This window comes from Alligator sinensis, unplaced genomic scaffold (assembly GCF_000455745.1).
Source record: "Alligator sinensis unplaced genomic scaffold, ASM45574v1 scaffold962_1, whole genome shotgun sequence".
In the NCBI taxonomy this organism is placed as follows: domain Eukaryota; kingdom Metazoa; phylum Chordata; order Crocodylia; family Alligatoridae; genus Alligator; species Alligator sinensis.
This window is the reverse complement of record NW_005842404.1, coordinates 411,063-430,608: the sequence shown is the minus strand read 5'-3', so window position 1 is coordinate 430,608 and position 19,546 is coordinate 411,063. Positions and strand designations below refer to the sequence as shown.

Genomic DNA, 19,546 nt, shown 5'->3' with positions numbered 1-19,546 from the left:
GAAGCAAATTTAAGAGAATGATTTGTATTGCTAGGAGAGCTATAAAAGGTAAGTGTTAAGTAAAATGTATGCTGAAAACAGAAAACATTGAGCTACACTACCTTGCTTATGGGATCCTGGTTTTCTCTGATAAAAAAATCACAAATTCTCTTACGAAAAATCACAAAGTCTCTGACAAAACCCCCAAAATTCATTATTAAAATTAAAAGCCCCCTGCAGCACCCCCCCAACCCTGCTGGTGCCTTTCACTGCGCTAGCCCCCCCCCCCCTTGTGCCTCTTGCCCCCCACCCACAGTCCTTGCCTTGCCCTCCAGCACTGGCCCCAAGTCTGTAGCTCCCTTCCCCCAATAGCAGGTAGCTGCAGCAGAAGCAGCATGGAACTGGTTCCCCCACTGCTGCTGCCTGCTCAGGTGTGGGTGGGGCCGGCTTCTTGCTCCCCACAGCCATGAACTGCAACCCCCCAGCCCTGCCAGAGGGGCCCCCAGCCCCCTGCAAGCCCCACTTACCTCAGTCTCAGGAGAAGAGTGAGACTGAACTGAGCCAAGCGGAGCTGTGACTGACTGAGAGTCTCAGGCCCTCCCCTCCCCCTCCCCCTCTGGGCAGGGCTAGGGTTTCCTGCCCTGTTTACAAACAGCTTTTGCAGGCTGGAGCTCAACCAGTCTGCAAAGCTGTTTGCAAAAGCAGGAAATCCACAGGTTTCTCTGCTAAAAGGAGAAATCTGTGTTTTCTCTGATTAAAAAAAGGGAAATCTGTAGTTTTCTCTGTTTTTCCTTGGGAAATGGAAAACCTGGATCCCTGCTTATAAAACCTTTCTGGCAAAGTTTAAAGAAGGAAGATCTTAGCATCTTAATTTTAAAGGGTACTTGCTACTGGTCTGTTCCCAAATATCAGTGCTGGGTATGTAGATAGATAAGGCAAACACAATAGTTTTATCAACAGTGGTGAAATCAAGTATGCCCATGTATTAGTTTCCTTTTTCCCAAAAGTTGATTACATAAACAAGAATCTTTTCAGATGAAAACATAGTATTAGCCATAAAATTGCTTTACAAAGCAATGGGGTAGGTAGTACAGATTAGTAGATGCAAAAAAGAACAATTATTATGCAGTGAGCGCTGGCTCTCGCGAAGATTTATAATTTATAACTTTTTTCATTGAATAATGTTAGTCGATTGTCTTTTTTCTGTCTCTAAAGAATAGTATTAATAAAATCTGTTAAGTGAATTATTTTTATAAACACTCATTACTCTTATTGAATATATTATAGTAAGTCTCTGTAAAAAACTTAATTTGCAAAGTTTAAAATGAGTCCAGATTTAGTTTACAAAAATCTTGCTTCACAGAATGCAAATGAAAAATGTTCATGCTATTGTTGCTTTCACTTCTCAGTTTTACTTGTTGTTCAAAGAAAAATGCATGTTTTTGCATTCCATAATAGTGACCTCTTGTGGTATAAATGTGTCTTTGTTTCATAAGGTTCTTTTTAAATACTAAAGGAAGTGATATCTAAATGTAAGTAGCATGTTGTATGTAGGGACAAAATAATTACTTACGAAATCATGAAAAGATACTGAGTTATTAATTGGAGAGCATACTGATCTCATATTAACGGTGTTTGGAGAAGGAAGCATTTTGGTTATTTATCCTATAGTAGATTTTTTGTCTCTGTTTCTTTCAGTGATCAGATTAAAAAACATGGCAGGGCTTCATCGTGTCCAAGCAACACTGACTGGGGTAAATCAGGAAACCAAGAAGGTACAACATATGCCATTTTAAAATCTTTCACCTACTCATTTTTCTTTTTTGTATATGCTGACTTGAAGAGTGAACAAATAAATCGTCCAACTTAAGTTTTTCCCCAGGTTTTCTTTTCTTTGCTCTCAGTGGGATAGTGGGTTTTTTCAATTGTTAAAAACATTGTGGATCTAAAAGGACAATATTGGAGATTTAGTAACTTAATTTTCAGAGACATTGAATAGGACTTCCTAACACTTTGTCATTTACAAATGCTAATTTTTCTGTTTGGTCTTGAGAAAGACCAAACCAGTCTATGTAAAGATTTAATACCTAGGACAGAGCCTCAGTTGTTTGAAATTGATATACTCCTACTGAGGTTAATGGACCTATGCAAAGGATACAGCTTTTTCCCGTTGTGGGTTCATTCCGTTTATATAACAGATTCTTATTATAGTTAAGAATCTGATTGATAATCCTACAGCTGCTGCTTTGCTGCTAAAGTTATATATATTTTTAATTGATTATAAGTTTGATCATGGAAAACTGTAGGTACCACCTGTGAGGTAATCGGCACCTACAATTTTTGTTGACTTCAAATGTACTTGACAGCGCTCAAGGTTTTATAGGAGATGGTCAATGCTTTCTAGGTTCATGTTTTATATATGCACAGGTGTCTTAATTTGCACCATTAAAGAGGCTGTGTGGATTACTAGGGCTTTTTTATTTGTAATGTAAATTAAGCATGTAATGACCTTTATCTTTACAAAAGAAACCATTTTTTATCTATGTTAGGTGAAATACGTGGTTGATCTTTAAATAGCTGTATGTTGTGGAATACCAGTATAAATTCAGAAATACATTTACTTCAATTTATGTGCAAAAATATTCAAATGAGATATCAACATTTTTCAAGTATGATTTTATCTGTACACTTTTAACCACAGTTTTTAAGAGAAGAGCTACACTATCTTAAGTTTGGTATATCTGTGGCCTGTGGGTATTCTGTAAAGAGGCTAAAAGATAATAAGGTAGGACTCAGCTTTTTAAAGCTTGGTGTTGCTAAGGCTCTGGTATTTATATGCTAAAAACAGCAACCAATAAGCATAGGCCTATTAATAATATAATTTTTTGTGACCAGAATGCAAAGCTGTGGTTGAGGCCTATGAACCAGTTGAGACAGCAGAATCTTCAGCATGCTGAACTTTTTGCTTTAAGTATCTGTTTCCTGTTGAATCATAATTTGCACAGTTGAAAAATATAGGATCAACTACAGTATTTTGACTTCAGCTACTCATTTTCACCAAGTTTCTTAAAAAAAACAAAACAAAACTTCCCAAGTTTGCAAAGTGCAAAGCTTTATTGTCACTATTCTTCAGCATCACAACATTAGATGCTTCTAATTTTGTTCTGGGATTTAATATTACATATTACAAGCTGCGTGTTCGAGGTTACAAGAATTATCTTGGAAACAAAAAAAGAAAAGTTGTGGCTATCACAATTGGTGTATTATTCTGATGTACCTGAGTGATTTTAAAAATCTTTTTCTTTACTCTAATGAAAGCTGAATAGTCCAGTTTTAGGTTGACAGTATATTTTGGTTTTGTATGAACTTTGGCAAAAAACTACACAAATGAGTAATCCTGTTCGTTGAGATTTCTCAGGTGGATAAAGGTATGAGTGCGCATGGTTACTAGAAGGCCTCAGCATGAACTTAAGGCATGATATGTGAGAATCGTAAAGGGAAAGCAGGCAATTTTATTTGCATGCAGATGCTGTGGCAGGAAGCAGAAATATGAACTTTTAACATTTCATCTGGGCTCCCTTACATTATCCAGAGCAGAGACTTCTTTCTCTTTGTTGCAAATTCTGGTGGAGAATTTTATTAAATAAACTGTTGATTGGTAGGAACCCAAGCAAAACTATCTGGTCATTTCATTTAGGAAATGTAAAAGGTCTGCAAAGGAATTAATACAAATCCTACAAGACTTTTACTGTCCAGTCTTTTTCCCAGGGAGCAGCAACTATTTTATATAATCCCTTGAAATAGATATTCTGAATAGATTTTTCAATGGGTATATCTTAAAGAAAGTCACAGTTTACAAAGTCCAGAAAAAACTGGTTTTTTCAAAGTATATCAGAGATGAACTTTTATCCTTATTTCACCCCTCCAAATAATTCTTAACACACATGGTGACTTATGGGTCAAAAGACTGTCCTGAGGAAGAGATCTTAATTTTTATGTTTTCATTAGAGGACACATTGTGTGTGTAAAATAATTGCTATGCTAAGACTTATATAGTGAAGGAGCTGGACAAACTCTTATGTAAGTTTGCACCTAATGTCATTAACCAGTGTTTCTAATCTGTGTACTACTGTCTTAATGAAAGGTATACATACTCTAGCGTTCACAATTCTTTTCTTGTTATTCAGCAGTCATGTATGAATTTTGTTCCCAGTCATTTATTTTAAAAAAATGAATACTGAAAGTAATCTTATGTAAATGTTATTATAATAAGATAGATTCAGTGATTAAATAAAGCTTAGAGATAAAATAAATGGGTTTATAACATAGCTTAAATAATCTTTGAACACTGTTCAGTAATATTCCAGAAGATTTGCAAGAGACAATGACCCACACTCCTTGTTGCATACAGTTTCTGACCATCAGAGTGTAGGGAGGTTGCTGGGAGTGAGCTGATTTTTCAGATCTGTTTGATGCCAGCTCTAAGAGACTGTCCACCAGGTGAGAATAGCAAAAGTGTACATCAGCATTCAAGCTACATCCTTTTCCATTCTCTCTGAACATTCCCTATTCAAGGGCCATTAGAAGGGAGCAATAGAAACCATCTCTATGCAACTGATCCAAAACCCATTGTCAAAAGAAAAGTTCCCATTGATTGCAGGTACTGTGCCGGCTAAGGATTCTCGTATACTAGCAGTGATCTGACCTGGTATGGAATCTATTTGGTCGTATTCCTCCAGAGAATGGATCAAATTTAAGAATATTTTATAATTATTACTACAAGGAGACAAAATACTTTGTTTGAAAATTCTCAGAATTTTAAAATATACCATTAACTAAAAGAATATGCTAAATATCTTGAAACTGAATAGTAAGAACACATATGAACATTTTGTCTTCCCCAAATTGCCTATTTCTGTTTAATAAACATTCACTGTGAACCTTTCCTATTGTTGTGAAAGCAAACTGATCATTGCCTTAAAAAATACTACTGAGGGAGGTAGGAGTGAGTTCCTCACAAGTGCCTGAAGGGATTTGGGAGCATGATTTAAAATTACAGTCAATGAGATTTGTATTTCTAAGTCCCTTAGGTGATTTTGAAAATCTCTCCCTCAGTTTTTCAGCAGGCCAGAAAGTAACTATACCATTAGAAAATAACTGCTCCACTAATAAGCTAATAAAATTACTAATGATAACCAAAATTTTGCAGTGCTGCTAAGCTTCATTGGCTCAAAGACTTTTCAGATTACTCATTCCCTTGTATCCCTAGCCAAACCCTGTAACAAGTCATACCACAAGATCCTCAAATTGCTAAAAAATCACTTTTAGTGATTAGTCACACCAACTGCTGAAACTTCCTTAGCCTGGCAAAGGGTTTTTTGAACCTGAAAGCTTGCTTAAAAATAGTTTTCCAACTACTTAAGTTGGTTTAATAAAAGATATCAGATTCACCCAAAGAACCTTGTCTGCCTATGTTCTTAGACCAACACGGCTACAACCTACACCCCTAAAAAATCACTTTGCACTCCTATCTGAAACCATGCACCAGTTTCATTTCAACTAACAAAATCAGTTGCCAGAGGAAGGAATTGCTGCATAGATAGCAGTCTTGTGTTAATTGTCTGAGAACTGTAATTTTGACATCAGCCTTGGGTCTCTTAGAGATCATCTTGCATATGGGGTTTGAGACAAAGCCCTACAATGCAGACTTCTTGCAAAGAATAACTTAATGTTTGCCATGGCTCTATAAGAATTCCTTGCATATAAAGCTGCTTCACTCCATTCAAGGGAAATCTAAGCATCCAGTCAGCAGTGCCTATATGGTCAACTGCACAATGGTGGGGCCACAGGGGTCCCTCCACCAATCGGCAGCAGGAGGCAAAAAACATAGCATGTTTAAAACCGTGGTTTTCACCTCCCCACCTATTAGGGATGAGCTGCAGAGCCCTTCCATCAATCAGCAGCAGGGGGACATGCGGGAGAAACTGCAAGATTAAAGGAGCTGCCGTACAGTACACTTTTGATGTGAATTCCAGTGGTCCTTCCCTATGAGGGCCAGCCTGTGTCATTTACATTGGATCTGAGTCTGGCTCCAGTTTGACATGTTGCCTTCACCCTTCATCCAAAACTTTGACACAAAGATTGATTGACTTGCTTCTAAGGTATCTTATTCCACAAACTTAAATCCAACATGGGTTTCTCACACTGTACCGACCATGAAGCCAAACATTGATATTTGATTATGTGCTGACTACAAGTGTACTATTAAAAAGGCACTACAGAAATACCCATACCAGATTTCAGCAATAAACCACCTCCTTACTACTTTTGCTAGAGGGAAGGTTTTCCTAAATTAGATTTGGCCCAAACATATCAACAACTCCCTATGGATGATCAAACCACTGATGCTCAGAAAATCATTACACATAAGGGAGCCTTTTGAGCTAAGTGCTTACAATTTGGAATAAACATTGCACCAGGAGTTTTTCCAAAGGTTATGGATAACCAATTTGAAGGTCATAAGGGGATAATGCCATATTTTGATGACGTCCTCACTGGAGCAGGGTCCATGTCGGAATTAGTTTTCCGACTGTGAGAAGTGTTATACTGTATCTCCAATGCTGCTCTGAAACTCAAGAAAGAGCAAATGTGCTTTTGGAGTAACCAGTGTGGAGTTCCTGGGGTTCCAAGTTGATGTAACCAGAATTCATCCAATGGATGCAAAGGTAGAAGCTATTCATAAGGCTCCAACACCTAAGAATAAGCCAAAACTGCAAGTGTTCCTGAGTCTACTTAATTTCTACCATTCTTTCCTAAAAAACAAGGCTGCAGTTGCTGAGCTTTTGCATTATTTTAATAAAGATGCTGCATGGAAATGGATTAAACTACATAACCAGGCTTTCAATGATGTGAAGCAATTGCTGTCATCTGACAGTATGCTAGTTCTTTATGACATGGAGAAAACACTTCTGCTTACTTGCAGTATTTCACCATATGGAGTGGGAGCTTTCCTTAACCACCTGCAGAAAAATGGATGTAAAGCTCCCATTGCCTACCTTTCATGACTATGAATAAAACTGAGAGGAATTATGTCCAAATACATAGAGAAGCTCTTATAGTCATAGCTGGGATTAAGAAATCCCGTGACTGTATATGGCCAGAGATTCACAACTGTGGCAGATCATAAACTGTTGCTCGGGTTATTCACCAAGAATGGACCAAGAATCATTTCACCACATATGCCTCGTTGGTCCTTATTTTAAATGCAAGTTACTGTGAATTTCAACGTTGCCGTGGAGTGTCAATAGCTAATGAAGATGCATTGAGTTGTGTACCATTATCGTGTTCTGAATTCACTGTTCCTTCTCTCTCTGAAGTTCTGATGCTAGAATCCTCCTCTCCAGGTAGATGCCATTGCTCTGTCACACAATATCTGCACCATTCCACCTGTCAGCAAATGGCCAAACCAAACAGATGGTCCAAACTACTATGATGCCTTGAAGTAAATTGTTGATGGTGATTGGAACCAACAATTAGCTAATTTCTTACACAATAGGTTGTAACTCCATGTGCTACTACACGTCATGGCCCTGCAGAAGTGGAACTACTATCGCCAGCTGAAAACTTGCTTGTATTGGCTCCACCAAGATGTGGTAGCTGAATACCAGATAAGGCAAGAAATCCAGTTCTCCAAGAAACCCTGATGTTTCACCTGTAAGGACCTTTGAATCAGATGAACCTGTATACATCCAAAAGTATGCAACTTGGCCACAGTGGATGCCTGCATCAGTCCTTGGGGCTACAGGGCCAGTATCATTTAAGACCCAGACATCAGATGGAAAGACACTTTGCAGTCATGTTGACCACATGCAGGGTCAAGTCTCGGACAATGTGTGACCTCTGCAACACCAGAAGGCATTGTAGCACTAGTGGAAACAATTCTGACAAGTGCAGCAGCTGCTGTTTCAGACCCATCAACACTTCCAGTTGCTGAAGCTACTTTAGTAAAGCCAAAGCAACCTACTTCTGTTGCTAGTGGAAATTCTGTTACTTCTGAAGAGGGCCACGCAAAACAGGTCACCATCCAGTCCAAATGTTTACAGGACTACTGGACATTATTTAGGGGGGAGAGGTATTGTGTATTGAGTGTGTCTGTGTAAGTTCTGCACTCTTAGCTGCAGAGGCCAGTGCCCCAATCGCATTATCTTGTTTTCCTGTTTATTATGCTCTTACCATATAGTATTAGGAAGTTGTTTGCTGTTAATAAGGATAGGCATCTATACATGTGCTCGGCGGGAAAGGGGGGACATGGACTTTATTTAGAGCGGCTCTGAGCGCTGCTCTAATTAAAGCATGTGGAGCTTCTCGCATGTCAGCGTTCCCATGCCCCCATGCTTCAAAATGGCGGTGTTCCTCAAAGACGTCTTGGGACCCATCCTGCTTGTCATTTTCATTAGTGACATTAGTGCGTGAGCTAGTGAATACTTAAGCAATTTGCAGATAACACAAAGATGAGGGATATTTCTGGTGTGGAGGAGATTCGATTATTTCACAGAAAGAATTAGAATACCTTCTGGAGTGAAGCAGTAGAAATAGTATGAAGTTAAATACTGTAAAGTACAAAGTCATGCACTTAGGGGCTAAGTACTAGAACTTTGGCTGTAAAAGGGTACAGTCGTGGACTGGAGGCAAAAAAGGAAGAGAAGGACGCAGGTATACAGGTTGATTGTAGGACAACCATACATCATCAGCATGAAGCAGCCATAACAAGGTTAATGCAGTTGTACCATGTATTAAGTGGGGCTTACTTAGCAGAGACAAGAGCAAGTATCGGTAGACAGTTTTGGTAACTTTTGGAGAAAGATTCAACTGGAACATATGTAAGGAAAGGTTACTAGGTTAGGTAAGGAAATGGAGATGAGAATAAAAGGTTGGTTTGTTTAGTTTAGCAAAATGAAGGATGAGAGTAGATATGATTATGTTGTATAAATATTTGCACGGTAAATTTATCAGGAAGGGAGAACAGCTATTTAAGTTAAAGAACAATATTGCTACAATATCAAATGGCTACCAATTGGTAATGAACACACTGGGTTTTGAGATTAAAATAAGCTTTGTAATTATTAGAGGAATTAGTATTTTCAGGAGATCCTTGCAAAAATTAGTGCAGGTAAAGAATCTGAAGACTGCAAGACAGAGATTGACAATTTAGGGAAGGGATAGCATAAAAGAACAGTGGTGTTCATGGATCACTAGTCAAACAGTGTGATGTATGTTTTTAAATATTTGCTAGGGTTGAAAGGTAAGTCTATTTTTGCTTAGAAGGACAGGCAGGTAGCATGGAAGGACTGAAAACAGGGCACTGATAGAAAGTGAAAGGGAACATTTTGAGCAGCGTCTTTGTTGGAAAGAGACCTATCTGTGAGAGAGGAAGCTTATTACAGTTTGATTCCTATTGTGTTCTGGAAACCATGACTGGGTATGAACAGGCTTTCATTTCCACTGCTAGAAATATTTTCAGGAAAGGGAGCAGTATAGGTGTTCATTCTGCAGCCATCCTGTCTCCCCTGCTCTAAACATTGTCCTCAGGCTGGGGTAATGCCAGTTTGGGGAAGGTGTAGGAAGCAGTGACTTTTCCAGTCCTCCCATTCCTAGGGGGAGTGGAGTGGCAGGGAAAGACTTCCCATGCTTCTCCAAACTGGTGACATTCCTCCCAGTCATGGAGAAGTTGAGCAGTACAGCCATTTGTTCTGGCAGGAGAGAATCTCTCACTTAAGAGATATTCCATGTGTGAACCTGGAAATTTTTTTCTCCTGGAGGAGGCATGCTTCCTCCAGGAGAAAGTGAATTAATCTATGCGTGCATTTTCTACTAGGAGAGCAGTGATTCTCCTGGAAGGAACATAACCCCTGTTCATGGCGTTTGTGTGCATTCTTTTTAGATAAGCAGAATTCCATCAAAGAAATACCTAACGATTTGTCCACCAGCAGAAACAACCCACAAGACCCAGAATATTGACTACCCACTCAAGCCTAAAACTACTGTCCCCTCTATTGAGTGATCTGATCAGATGAGTACAGTTAAGGCTATGTAAACCCTTTTTGTGTGTGTGTGTGTGTGTGTGTGTGTGTGTGTGTGTGTGTGTGTGTGTTGTGTTTATTCCTAATCAAAATTATTCTGCCAGATTTTGTGCAGCAATCTGAAGAGTGAAATTTTTGAGTTAGGATGAAAATTTTTTCTTTTTTCAGTCCTGCTTCAGAAATATATCTTTCTACTCAAAGAAGACCTGAGGCTATATTCATATAATAAGCTACTTACATACTACATTTTTTTAGAAATTGAATGAATAGATATATATATTTTAAGGCCAGAAGAACCAATTATGACCATCTATCTTAATTTGCATAATACATGCAATAGAATTTCAACCAGTACCTCCTGTATCAGGTCTTAAACTTAATCATTAGCATGCGTTGGAATTAAAGTTATACCTTTTAGAAAGATATCAAAATTAATTAATTTTGAGAAAGTTTTAAATAAAAATACATATTTGGGATGAAGTGGACTTTTCAGAAGCTAGTGAAATGGAGCACTATCATAGTTAACCTGATTTAATAAAATATTTCTGACTTTATATTCATGCTGCAGTTAAATCGTCTTCCTAATGTATTCTTTTAAATGTACTTTGAAGGTTTGAAGGATGACTCAAAAGTAAATGAATCGGAAGAGGAAGAAAACTACTGGAATGTAAAGATTTTACCAATTTTGTGTGAATTAGAGAGTGGTAAGTAAGGCTTCTTGGATAATTCAATAATAGTGAGTACATATTTTACAATATTTCTGAAATAGAGGTTAGAACAGAAGAGTACTACTGGCACTTATTCTTATGAGTTAACAGTCATTAGGTAAGTTATTCCTAAAGGTGTTCATATGTTCAGTAACTTATCAACATAAAAAAGATTTGTCTCAGAACTGCCCTAGGTCTAACTCCAAGAAACCCAAATGGGGGTTCCTCTGTGTGACTATTGTCTATGATTATCTGAAGAGAAATGTGCTGCAACAGGCTCATTCTTTTACACATAGCCATAGTCCATGGCCTAGGCTGGAACTGGACTGCGAGGCTCCTTACAGGCCAGAACCAGGGGGCAAGCATCAGTGGCAGTGGGGAGCATCAGTGGCCAGTAGACTGGTGGGCCAGATGTATCTTCGCTGTGGATGGGATCCTGCCTGAGTGCTGTATGTTTGACACCCCTGGTTTATAGAGAACAGACAAAGGGTTAAGGGCCTGAATTAAATTTATAAGGGAGCAAATCGGAATTAAAGCTTCCACTGGAGTATGACTCATAGTTGTAAATTTTGGGTGTCTTGGAAAGCTTTGTAATGATCAGTAATGTTGGTACAAAATAGTAGTTGAAAATGGGTTTGGAAGGCTTAACCTTGAATTTTGTCACTTTTGTAGATGGAAGACAAGCTCTTAAAAATCTTAGTTTCCTTCCTTAATGGATTTTTATTAAATACAATGGTTTCCTTTGAGGTATATTTAGAAACCCTTGTTATCCTACACAGGCAGGTTACTGTACATTATTGGATATAAAATGCTGGAGAATCAGGATAATTTTTTTCACAAACTTTGCACAGATGCTAATGACCACATGAAGAACGAGGGAATGGAAAATGAAGCACAAAATGCTTAATTGTTTCATACGTGCAGGAATCATTCTAGGACCACTGCACACTTCATCAGCTGATTAATATGAAACATTGGTTAGAAAGCTTGAAAACTGCAGCCTAATTCCTTCTCTCCTTGCTGGAATTAGAGGGACTTCATTTAAATCAGTTAATTAGAAAGATGCAGAGGGTAGGATGACATTGCAATACAAGCTAAAGATTTTTTAAAGATGGAGTGGAACCTATAGTCTCACGTGGTAGAGCAAGGACAAGGACACATTTTGTATTTTCTTAATTTTTAACTTCAACATTTTAAACGTAATACCTTAACTTTTCCTTTTTTAAAAATTATTCTTCAGTCTGTTCCCACCAGTCAATTGAATACATTGCTACAAATCATTGATAATAACAGTCTTGCTGTTTCTTGACTATTCATGTTGATTAATGCTAGAATAATGGAATCAACCCCTTCTGCAGCTGCATGATGCACTTCCTTTATTTGGGCTCTTCACTGCACAATTACAGTATTTATTTGTACGCCAATATTGAAATTCTATCATTTTAATTCCATGAGTGGATCTGTTGGTAATGCTACAGTGTTTACTGTTGTAGGCAGCCATGTACTTTAAATTCTTTCAGCTAATCTTACACAAATTTATTGAAGAAATGTGTTTGGTTTTGCATGTTAATTCTAATATAATAAAAGCCTTATCGTTTCTGTCTGTCTGTCCATATGTGCGGCCTAGAGCCTTAGGACAGACAGGCGGAGGTGAGGGCTGAGGCAGGCGGGGCCAGGCTGTTCTCCCCACTGTGGGGACCAGCCATGCGGGGTCACACCCCACACCCCACATTGCATGCCACACTTGCCACCCCCCGACATGCCAGGTGCACCAAAACACAGGCACGGGTTGCATGGCTGCCGGGTGCCGCGTGGGGAGCGGCCATGAGGGGCAACACCTGCCCTGCGGCCATGTGCTGCAGCCAGTGGGCACTGCCTACATCCCTCTGCCCACTTTCCTCAGGGCTGCCTGCAGCTGTGCACCTGCCCCCCTGCACCATGCCCCTTCTGTAGCTCACAGCAGAGGGGGGGGCATGGCATGTGACTGCAGAGTGCCGTGCAGGAAGCAGGCATGGGGGGTGTGCCTTGCCCCACGTGGTAAAGGCAATGGGCGCTGACTGCACCTCATGTGCTCTTTCCCCACCCAGCACCCTGCAGCCACACACCGTGTGTGCCCTGCCGCCCACAACTGGCAGGTACTCCTGGCACTGGGGGAGGGGCGTGGCGCGTGGCCTCAGGATGCCATGAGGACAGGGCTGGGGGGCGTGGGCAGCGCCCACTGGCTGTAGCATATGGCTGCTGTGTGGGTGGGTGTGTGTCAGGTGTGGGGGGGGTGAATGGGGCCGGACACGGAGCAGTGGGGGGGTTGCATGTGGCCGGATACAGAGTGGTGGCAGTGCATGGTGGCACTCTGTCTCTGTTGCCCGCCCATCATTCTTGATGGGCACTTTGCTAGTATATTAATAAACAGGCTCTTTTTCAGAATATATATTTCTAGAAAACAGTTTCTGTTTGAAAGAAATCTGATTTTAATTCTGAAGTTATCAGCCGAGTTCCTGTGATTGGCATTCTGTTTTCATATGATTGTTACATGATCAAAACAAATACTGCTTTACTCACTAAAGGCAACTATAGGCATTTGGACAAAAAACAGTTGTTGGGGGGTAAGCAAAAGAACTTTTTATGGATTTTTTTTTTTCTCTGAGCTTCTTGACATGCAGTGAAATGTAGCTATTGTTGAGCTATAACTTCCATTTTCACTTCTGTGACACTCCTGCTCCCCTGGCAGAAGTGGGAATAGGTTGATGGCCTTGCTTCATCTCATGTCACAAGTGCAAGTCTTTGTTCTATCTTGTATGTAGTCATTGTAGTTTTGCCTGTTCTTCCCAGGATCTACCTGAAGTGAGGCTGGCTCTGTGAAATTTCCCATCACCTACCAAAAGGCACAGAGGTTATAAAGAACTGATGCCAGTGGTCATCTTACATAAAGGAACATAAATGTTTTACAGTTATAACCCAAAGTAACTGACTGGGGAGTGTGTAAAATGCACACTAAGTAAGAAGTTCTAAAACTTCCTTAAATCTTTACATTAACTATAAAATTGTATGTAGAAAAACTTTTTAGCTTTGACATTTTCACAGCAAGTAGGTCATGTTTTTTTCACTTGTAGACAAGTCACTATATGAACTGTAAAAGTTTGCAATGGAAAAATTGCAGAAGTCTTCCACTTACATGAAATGAATTCATGGTTTTTGTCCAATTCTTAATGGACAGCTACCCACAGGATAGATATTGTTGCCACAATTGTTACTGATTCTCTCAAGAGGGAGACCAAAGAGATAATCTTATGTTGTTACTTACCTAGACTAAAGTTGAAATGTATTGATGCGACACTGATACTGCAAGAGAGGGTCCCGTTTTGAGGGCAAAAGTGTGTATTGATTTAAATCAGAAAGTGGAAAGCCTCAATTTAATTAATTGATTTTTAATTGACTTCTTTGACTGTACTTCAGTTACTTTCTTTAAAAAAGGTGTATTTTCATTGTTTGGTTAAATTATTAAAGCATCCTGATGACAGTTAAACAGAGATTTGGTACATTTCCTAGATTTCATGCATCTTTTTCATGTGCAGGAGGGTACACTGTAACTATCATTTATTTAAATAATTACATATATTGCTTAATATTGGCAGATTCATACTAATTTTAAATGTTAATATATTAAAAAATACTAAATGAGATATGTGCGGGCCGGGCGCGAGCTGGGTCCTTTTTCATGCTCTGCGCGGGCTGTGGCCAGCAGCCCGGGCACGCGGGGTCAGAGAGAATGGGTGACACGCTAGAATTAGGCACGGACTCGTAGCGGTAGATTTAAAGATTGTTTACTTACACCGGAGATGGTTGCGGTGCAGGCTGGAAAACTTGCTTGAGTTGCAGTTACAGACAAAGACAACACGAACGGTCACGTGGAGTTTGCTAGGCTCCACGGAAACAGAGCTCCGGATGCCCCGGGTAAGCGCGCCACCAAAATCGGAAACTCGTAGATACGTCATAAAATTTGTCGCTAGAAGACAGGAAGAGGTGGGCGGTGGATCAGGTTGCCAAGCTCCTCTGAATCTCACACAGGGGTCTTTATTTCCCTGCCGTGTACCCAGAGTCCCCACGAGATGGATGTGGAGTCCTCTTCGGCTTGGGCGGAAACCGCTCAAGCCTCTTATACGGCTAGCAGGTCAATCGTTAGCCGCCACGTGGGAATAATTTAGAACTAGCCAATAGCGAAGAACAAATTTGCATGCGGGTGGCGGGAAATCCTTTGCACCATGCATTTCTCTTGCAACTTGAGCAGTGCACCCTGCCAAGGAAGCTACAAATTGGTGGGAACTTCTCCCTTGCACTGGGGTTCTCCTCTGCAGCAGAAAACTCCACCGTGCAACGAAGCTGCAATTTAGCAGGAATAATTCTAGTGCCGAAGCACACACAAAATCATACCTTTGGGTTATGACAAGATATTGCTTATTTCCAGACAGTTCATTTCTATTCATGATTAATGTGTTTGCTTGACACCAGGATAGTAACTGGAATTTAACTGCATGCACAAAACAGCATATAACATTATTTTTATTAAACAGAACAGATTTTAAATGTTTTAGATGCATAAACTTCTACAGAAATTTTCAAACAGAATTTAGCACAGTTCAGATAGGGAGAAGCTATAAAATAGAAGTATGAGACCACACAGGCGGGCTTAGCGTATGATGCCAGCGAGGTACATAATGGTGTTTCCTGTAATCAGAGGGTGAGCTACAGTACCTGTAATGACTTTCCCATCTCTTGCACCCAATAGTACATCTGCCTGCAACATTAGTCCTTTAATATAGTTTAAAGCCTAGTGTGTATTATTTGACCTCAGAAGGTACCTGTTTTCCCTCTGATTCATTCTTTATATAGAAAAAGCATGCAACCTGTAACCCGATTTTTAATAGTCTTACAATTTCAGCATGTATCTTTTCAATTAAATGTTTTAAGAAATGTTAAACCTAAACATATTTTATATTAAATTCAAATTTCCTCTTAGGCTTATTAAAATTATTATAATCTAAACATAATCAGTGGTTTTATTTATTTTTAATCATAATTTTTTATTAAGTCTGGTGGCTAAGTAAAGTTCTCATGTATTTTCTTTGCTAGTCAACCACCTCTCCCAAATACTAAATTCATTGTAATAAAAAACAAACAAAAATTAAGATCTTAGTTTGTGTGGCTCATGGGGATTTTTAAACTTATTTAGCAAATAAAATATACAAATCACCCCTTTATTTTTAAAAATATTGAAAATCACCTACCCGTCCAGTATGTTTACATAGGATAGTTTGGCAAGCCTCAAATATAGCATGACATTTCTTTAAAATTCTTTATAATTCTCTAGTAATATAGATTTGCTTGAGCTACCTGCTGTCCACATTGGTATTACAGTAGTATGTCTGTGTTGAGAAATGCAGTAGATACTCATAATGGCAGTATCTCAGGTAAGCTTATAGTGTACTTTATGTACCTTACTGATGTAGCCTGCAAGCAAAAAAGCAAAACAAAAGAAAGCTAGTAATTCAGACACAAAATATTTAATTTTTAGAGAATAGATGTGGCCTTTTATTCTTTTTTATCAATGTGTATTTGTGTTCTTTTGAGGGTGTAGATTTTTTTGGTAGTTTGCAGGCTTTCTTCTTTGTTGTTATTTTAGAAACAAAGCTCTATTTGAGTACATTTTGAGCCTCTTCTGTGTGTTCAGGATCTCGCCTATAAATTCAGACTTGAACCCCTAACAGCAGCTGGTATAGGATGTCCTTTGGGGTGGATTTGTAGCTAGAATAATGTTCCTCAGCTGTCCTTTTTTTATTTATTTATTTATTTAGTTTTTGCCTGTAACATTTGGCAGAGCTCTTCAGTGAATCCATCGAGATTCTCCAAGGTTCATACCTGGTATCTGGTTAGTCTAATTATTAAAAGTAAAAATATGTTTCATTATCGTCTTATCTTCAAATAAGACGAGGTAAATGGATGTCATTGTTGGCTCTACGAATCACTTGGCTTAACAGGAGCTACTGTTTTTAAACCAACAACAACATCAAAATATGTTTTGTGGTCCAGCAAATGCTGTCAATACTTTTATTAACAGGCCAGAATCCTAAGAGATTTATTGGAAGATTTATTTTTTGTGCCATTATGCAAACATTTATCTGTGTTTTGTCTATAATGGTTAACTTTTACTTTCTCCACCCAAATAGAAGACAATATAGAAAAGCTCTGCCTTGCCTGTACCAGTCTCTATCAAGCCTTGGAAGAAGGACATATGCTAGGAAAGAGATTTAAAAGAAGAACTGTGCTTCTGAAGACATTATATAAGCTGGTTGACATTGGTTCAGACCCACTGTGCCTGAAATTGGCAAAAATTATTCTGGCTGTAAGTTTTGGTTTTTTTTAAATACTAGTTTGTAACATGTTAGAATTCAATAATTAACATACCGTATCTGTGAATCATTTTTTTTTTTTTGTATCAAATGTTACATTCTTTATTTTACTATTAGTAGCCTTCAATATGCTAAGAACCAAAGACTAAACTTCAAAAATAAGTTACATTTTTAATAATACTTGATTTAAAGTACCTTTATCTGAGGATGTGAAGTGATTTTAAAAGTGGGTAAATAAACTTGTTCCCATATGGGAACACTGAAGTACTCAGAGAGATTAAGTTATTTGTTAGAGGCCAGTTCATTTAGTCAGTGACAGATCCAGGAATAGTATCTCATTCTCTTGACTAATTATTATATAGTATTTATTTATTTAAATATTATTCAGGGACCTCAACTGAGGTGGGTGCCCTATTATGTTATGCTCAAAATGGACACATGGGCATGAAGAAAAATACACTTGGACTGTCTTGTAAAAGGAGCAGGTAATGATGCTCAGGAGCATGCAACAGGTGTTACGTGTGCATGAGCTTTTAGTGATACAATTGAGCTAAACTGCCCCAGCTTTAAATGCAGGTGAAGCTGGGTTAAAATTGGAACAGTTTTGCTACATCTCATAAAATCATAGAAAAGCAGAGCGGCTGAAAGGGACTTCCAGAGGTCATCTAGGCCAGCCCCCTTATATACGATCCCTAACTAAATGATCCTATGTAAATCCATTGTGTAACCTAACAGCAAAACTACCCAGTCAATCCTGATACAGCCACAAGACATAAGCACCCTAATTTGCTACAAGGAAAGCAGAGGAGACCACAATGGCCAATATTTTGCTGCTTCAGAGGTTGTTAAAAAAGTGTTTGTGACATCCAAGAAGGCCACATCTCTACTACAGAGGAAGGCAAAGCCTCCATACCAGTCTGACACGGGGAAAAAATCCTTCCTGACCCCAAGTATGGCAGTTGGAGTGGTAAGACCCTCTAGCCAGAAACTTTAAGTCCCAGCAGAAGCATTGGTTCACCCCAGTCAAAATCCCCAGTCTTGGCTCTAGCCAACAGACAATGGTTCTTGAGGAAGGCAACCCAACCCCCACCCCTCACTTATGGTGGCAGGAGGAGAAAAAAAATCCTTCCTGGCCCCATGTGGCCACTAGCAAAGCCCAGAAGCATGTAGTGGAATATAGTCATAGGTACTCCCAAATCTACCCATACGAGTGCTTATCTAACCTCTTCTTGAACACATCCAGTGGTGGACAGTCCACAACTTCCCTAGGCAGTCTATTCCACTGCCTCACTGTTCTAACAGTGAAGAAGTTTTTCCCAATACCCAATCTAAACCTATTTTGCTGCAGCTCCAAGTCATTGGTCCGCATTTTGCTCTCTGCAGCAAGAAAGAAAAGGTGTTTTCCCTATTTAGGAAAGCTCTTTGGATATTTGAAGACTGCTGTCATGTCCACTCCTAGGCTCCTTTTCTGCAAGCTAAAAATGCCTATTTCCTTCTACCTTTTCTCATTCAACTTGCCTTGCAAGCCTTTCTATCATTTTTTGTCACCTACCTATGGGACCCTCTCTAACTTCCTTCTGTCCTTTTTGAAATGTGAACCCCAAAACTGCACACAGTTATCTAGATGAGGCCTAACCAGTACTGAGTAGATGAGGCCTAACTAGCTCTGAATAGAAAGGCAATATCACCTTTCGTGTCTTGTACCTAATGCTTCTTTTGTTGTTCTTTTGTGACAATGTAGATTCCCAGACTACTAAGGCTCCCAGACCCTTTTCTGTAGTCTTGCCATCCAGCCAGGTGCCACCCATTTTGTATTTATTTTTTATTATTCTTCATGAGCTGTAACATGCTGCATTTATCAGCCTTGAATTTCATCCTGTTAGCTCCAGCCCAGCTTTCCAAACTGTCAAGATCCTGTAAATTGCACTGTCATCCTCCAGTGTGCTTGCAATCCTTCCTACTTCTGTGTCATCTGCAACTTAGTCATAGATTGTAAGGCTGCAAGGGACTGGAAGATCACTGGGTCCAGCCCCCTGCACCCTGTAGGAAAAATGACAGCAAGATGACTGTCCAGTCTCCTCTTGAAGATTTCCAGGGTAGGTGATTGCAGCACCTCTGGAGGGAGCTTATTCCACTGTCTGGACACCCTGACTGTGAAGAAGTTTTTCCTAATGTTGAGCCTGAAATGGTCTTCCAGAAGTTTGTGGCCATTACTCCTTGTTTTCCCCAAGGGTACCCTGGTGAACAGTTGTTCACTGAGCCCCTGATATACTCCCCTGACGTAGCAGTAAGCTGCTACCAAGTCCCCTCTCGGCTTTCTCTTTTTTAGGCTGAAGAGTCCCAGGTCCTTCAGCCTTTCCTGATGTGGCTTGCTGTG

General features: G+C 39.4%; 1 protein-coding gene across 3 annotated transcripts in view; it reads left to right on the top strand.

Annotated features, from left to right (window-relative positions):
• The window catches only part of ARMC2 (armadillo repeat containing 2), a 171,180-nt gene that overhangs the window by 35,489 nt on the left and 116,145 nt on the right, over positions 1–19,546 (top strand). For all 3 annotated transcript variants that reach the window (XR_001358542.2, XM_025211402.1, XM_025211403.1), the window contains exons 6-8: positions 1,678–1,754; positions 10,670–10,762; positions 16,987–17,162. Coding sequence is in view for 2 of the 3 variants with exons in the window: in XM_025211402.1 (XP_025067187.1) it covers positions 1,678–1,754; positions 10,670–10,762; positions 16,987–17,162 (346 nt within the window). In the remaining variant the exon portion in view is untranslated. The remainder of the gene's footprint in view (positions 1–1,677; positions 1,755–10,669; positions 10,763–16,986; positions 17,163–19,546) is intronic.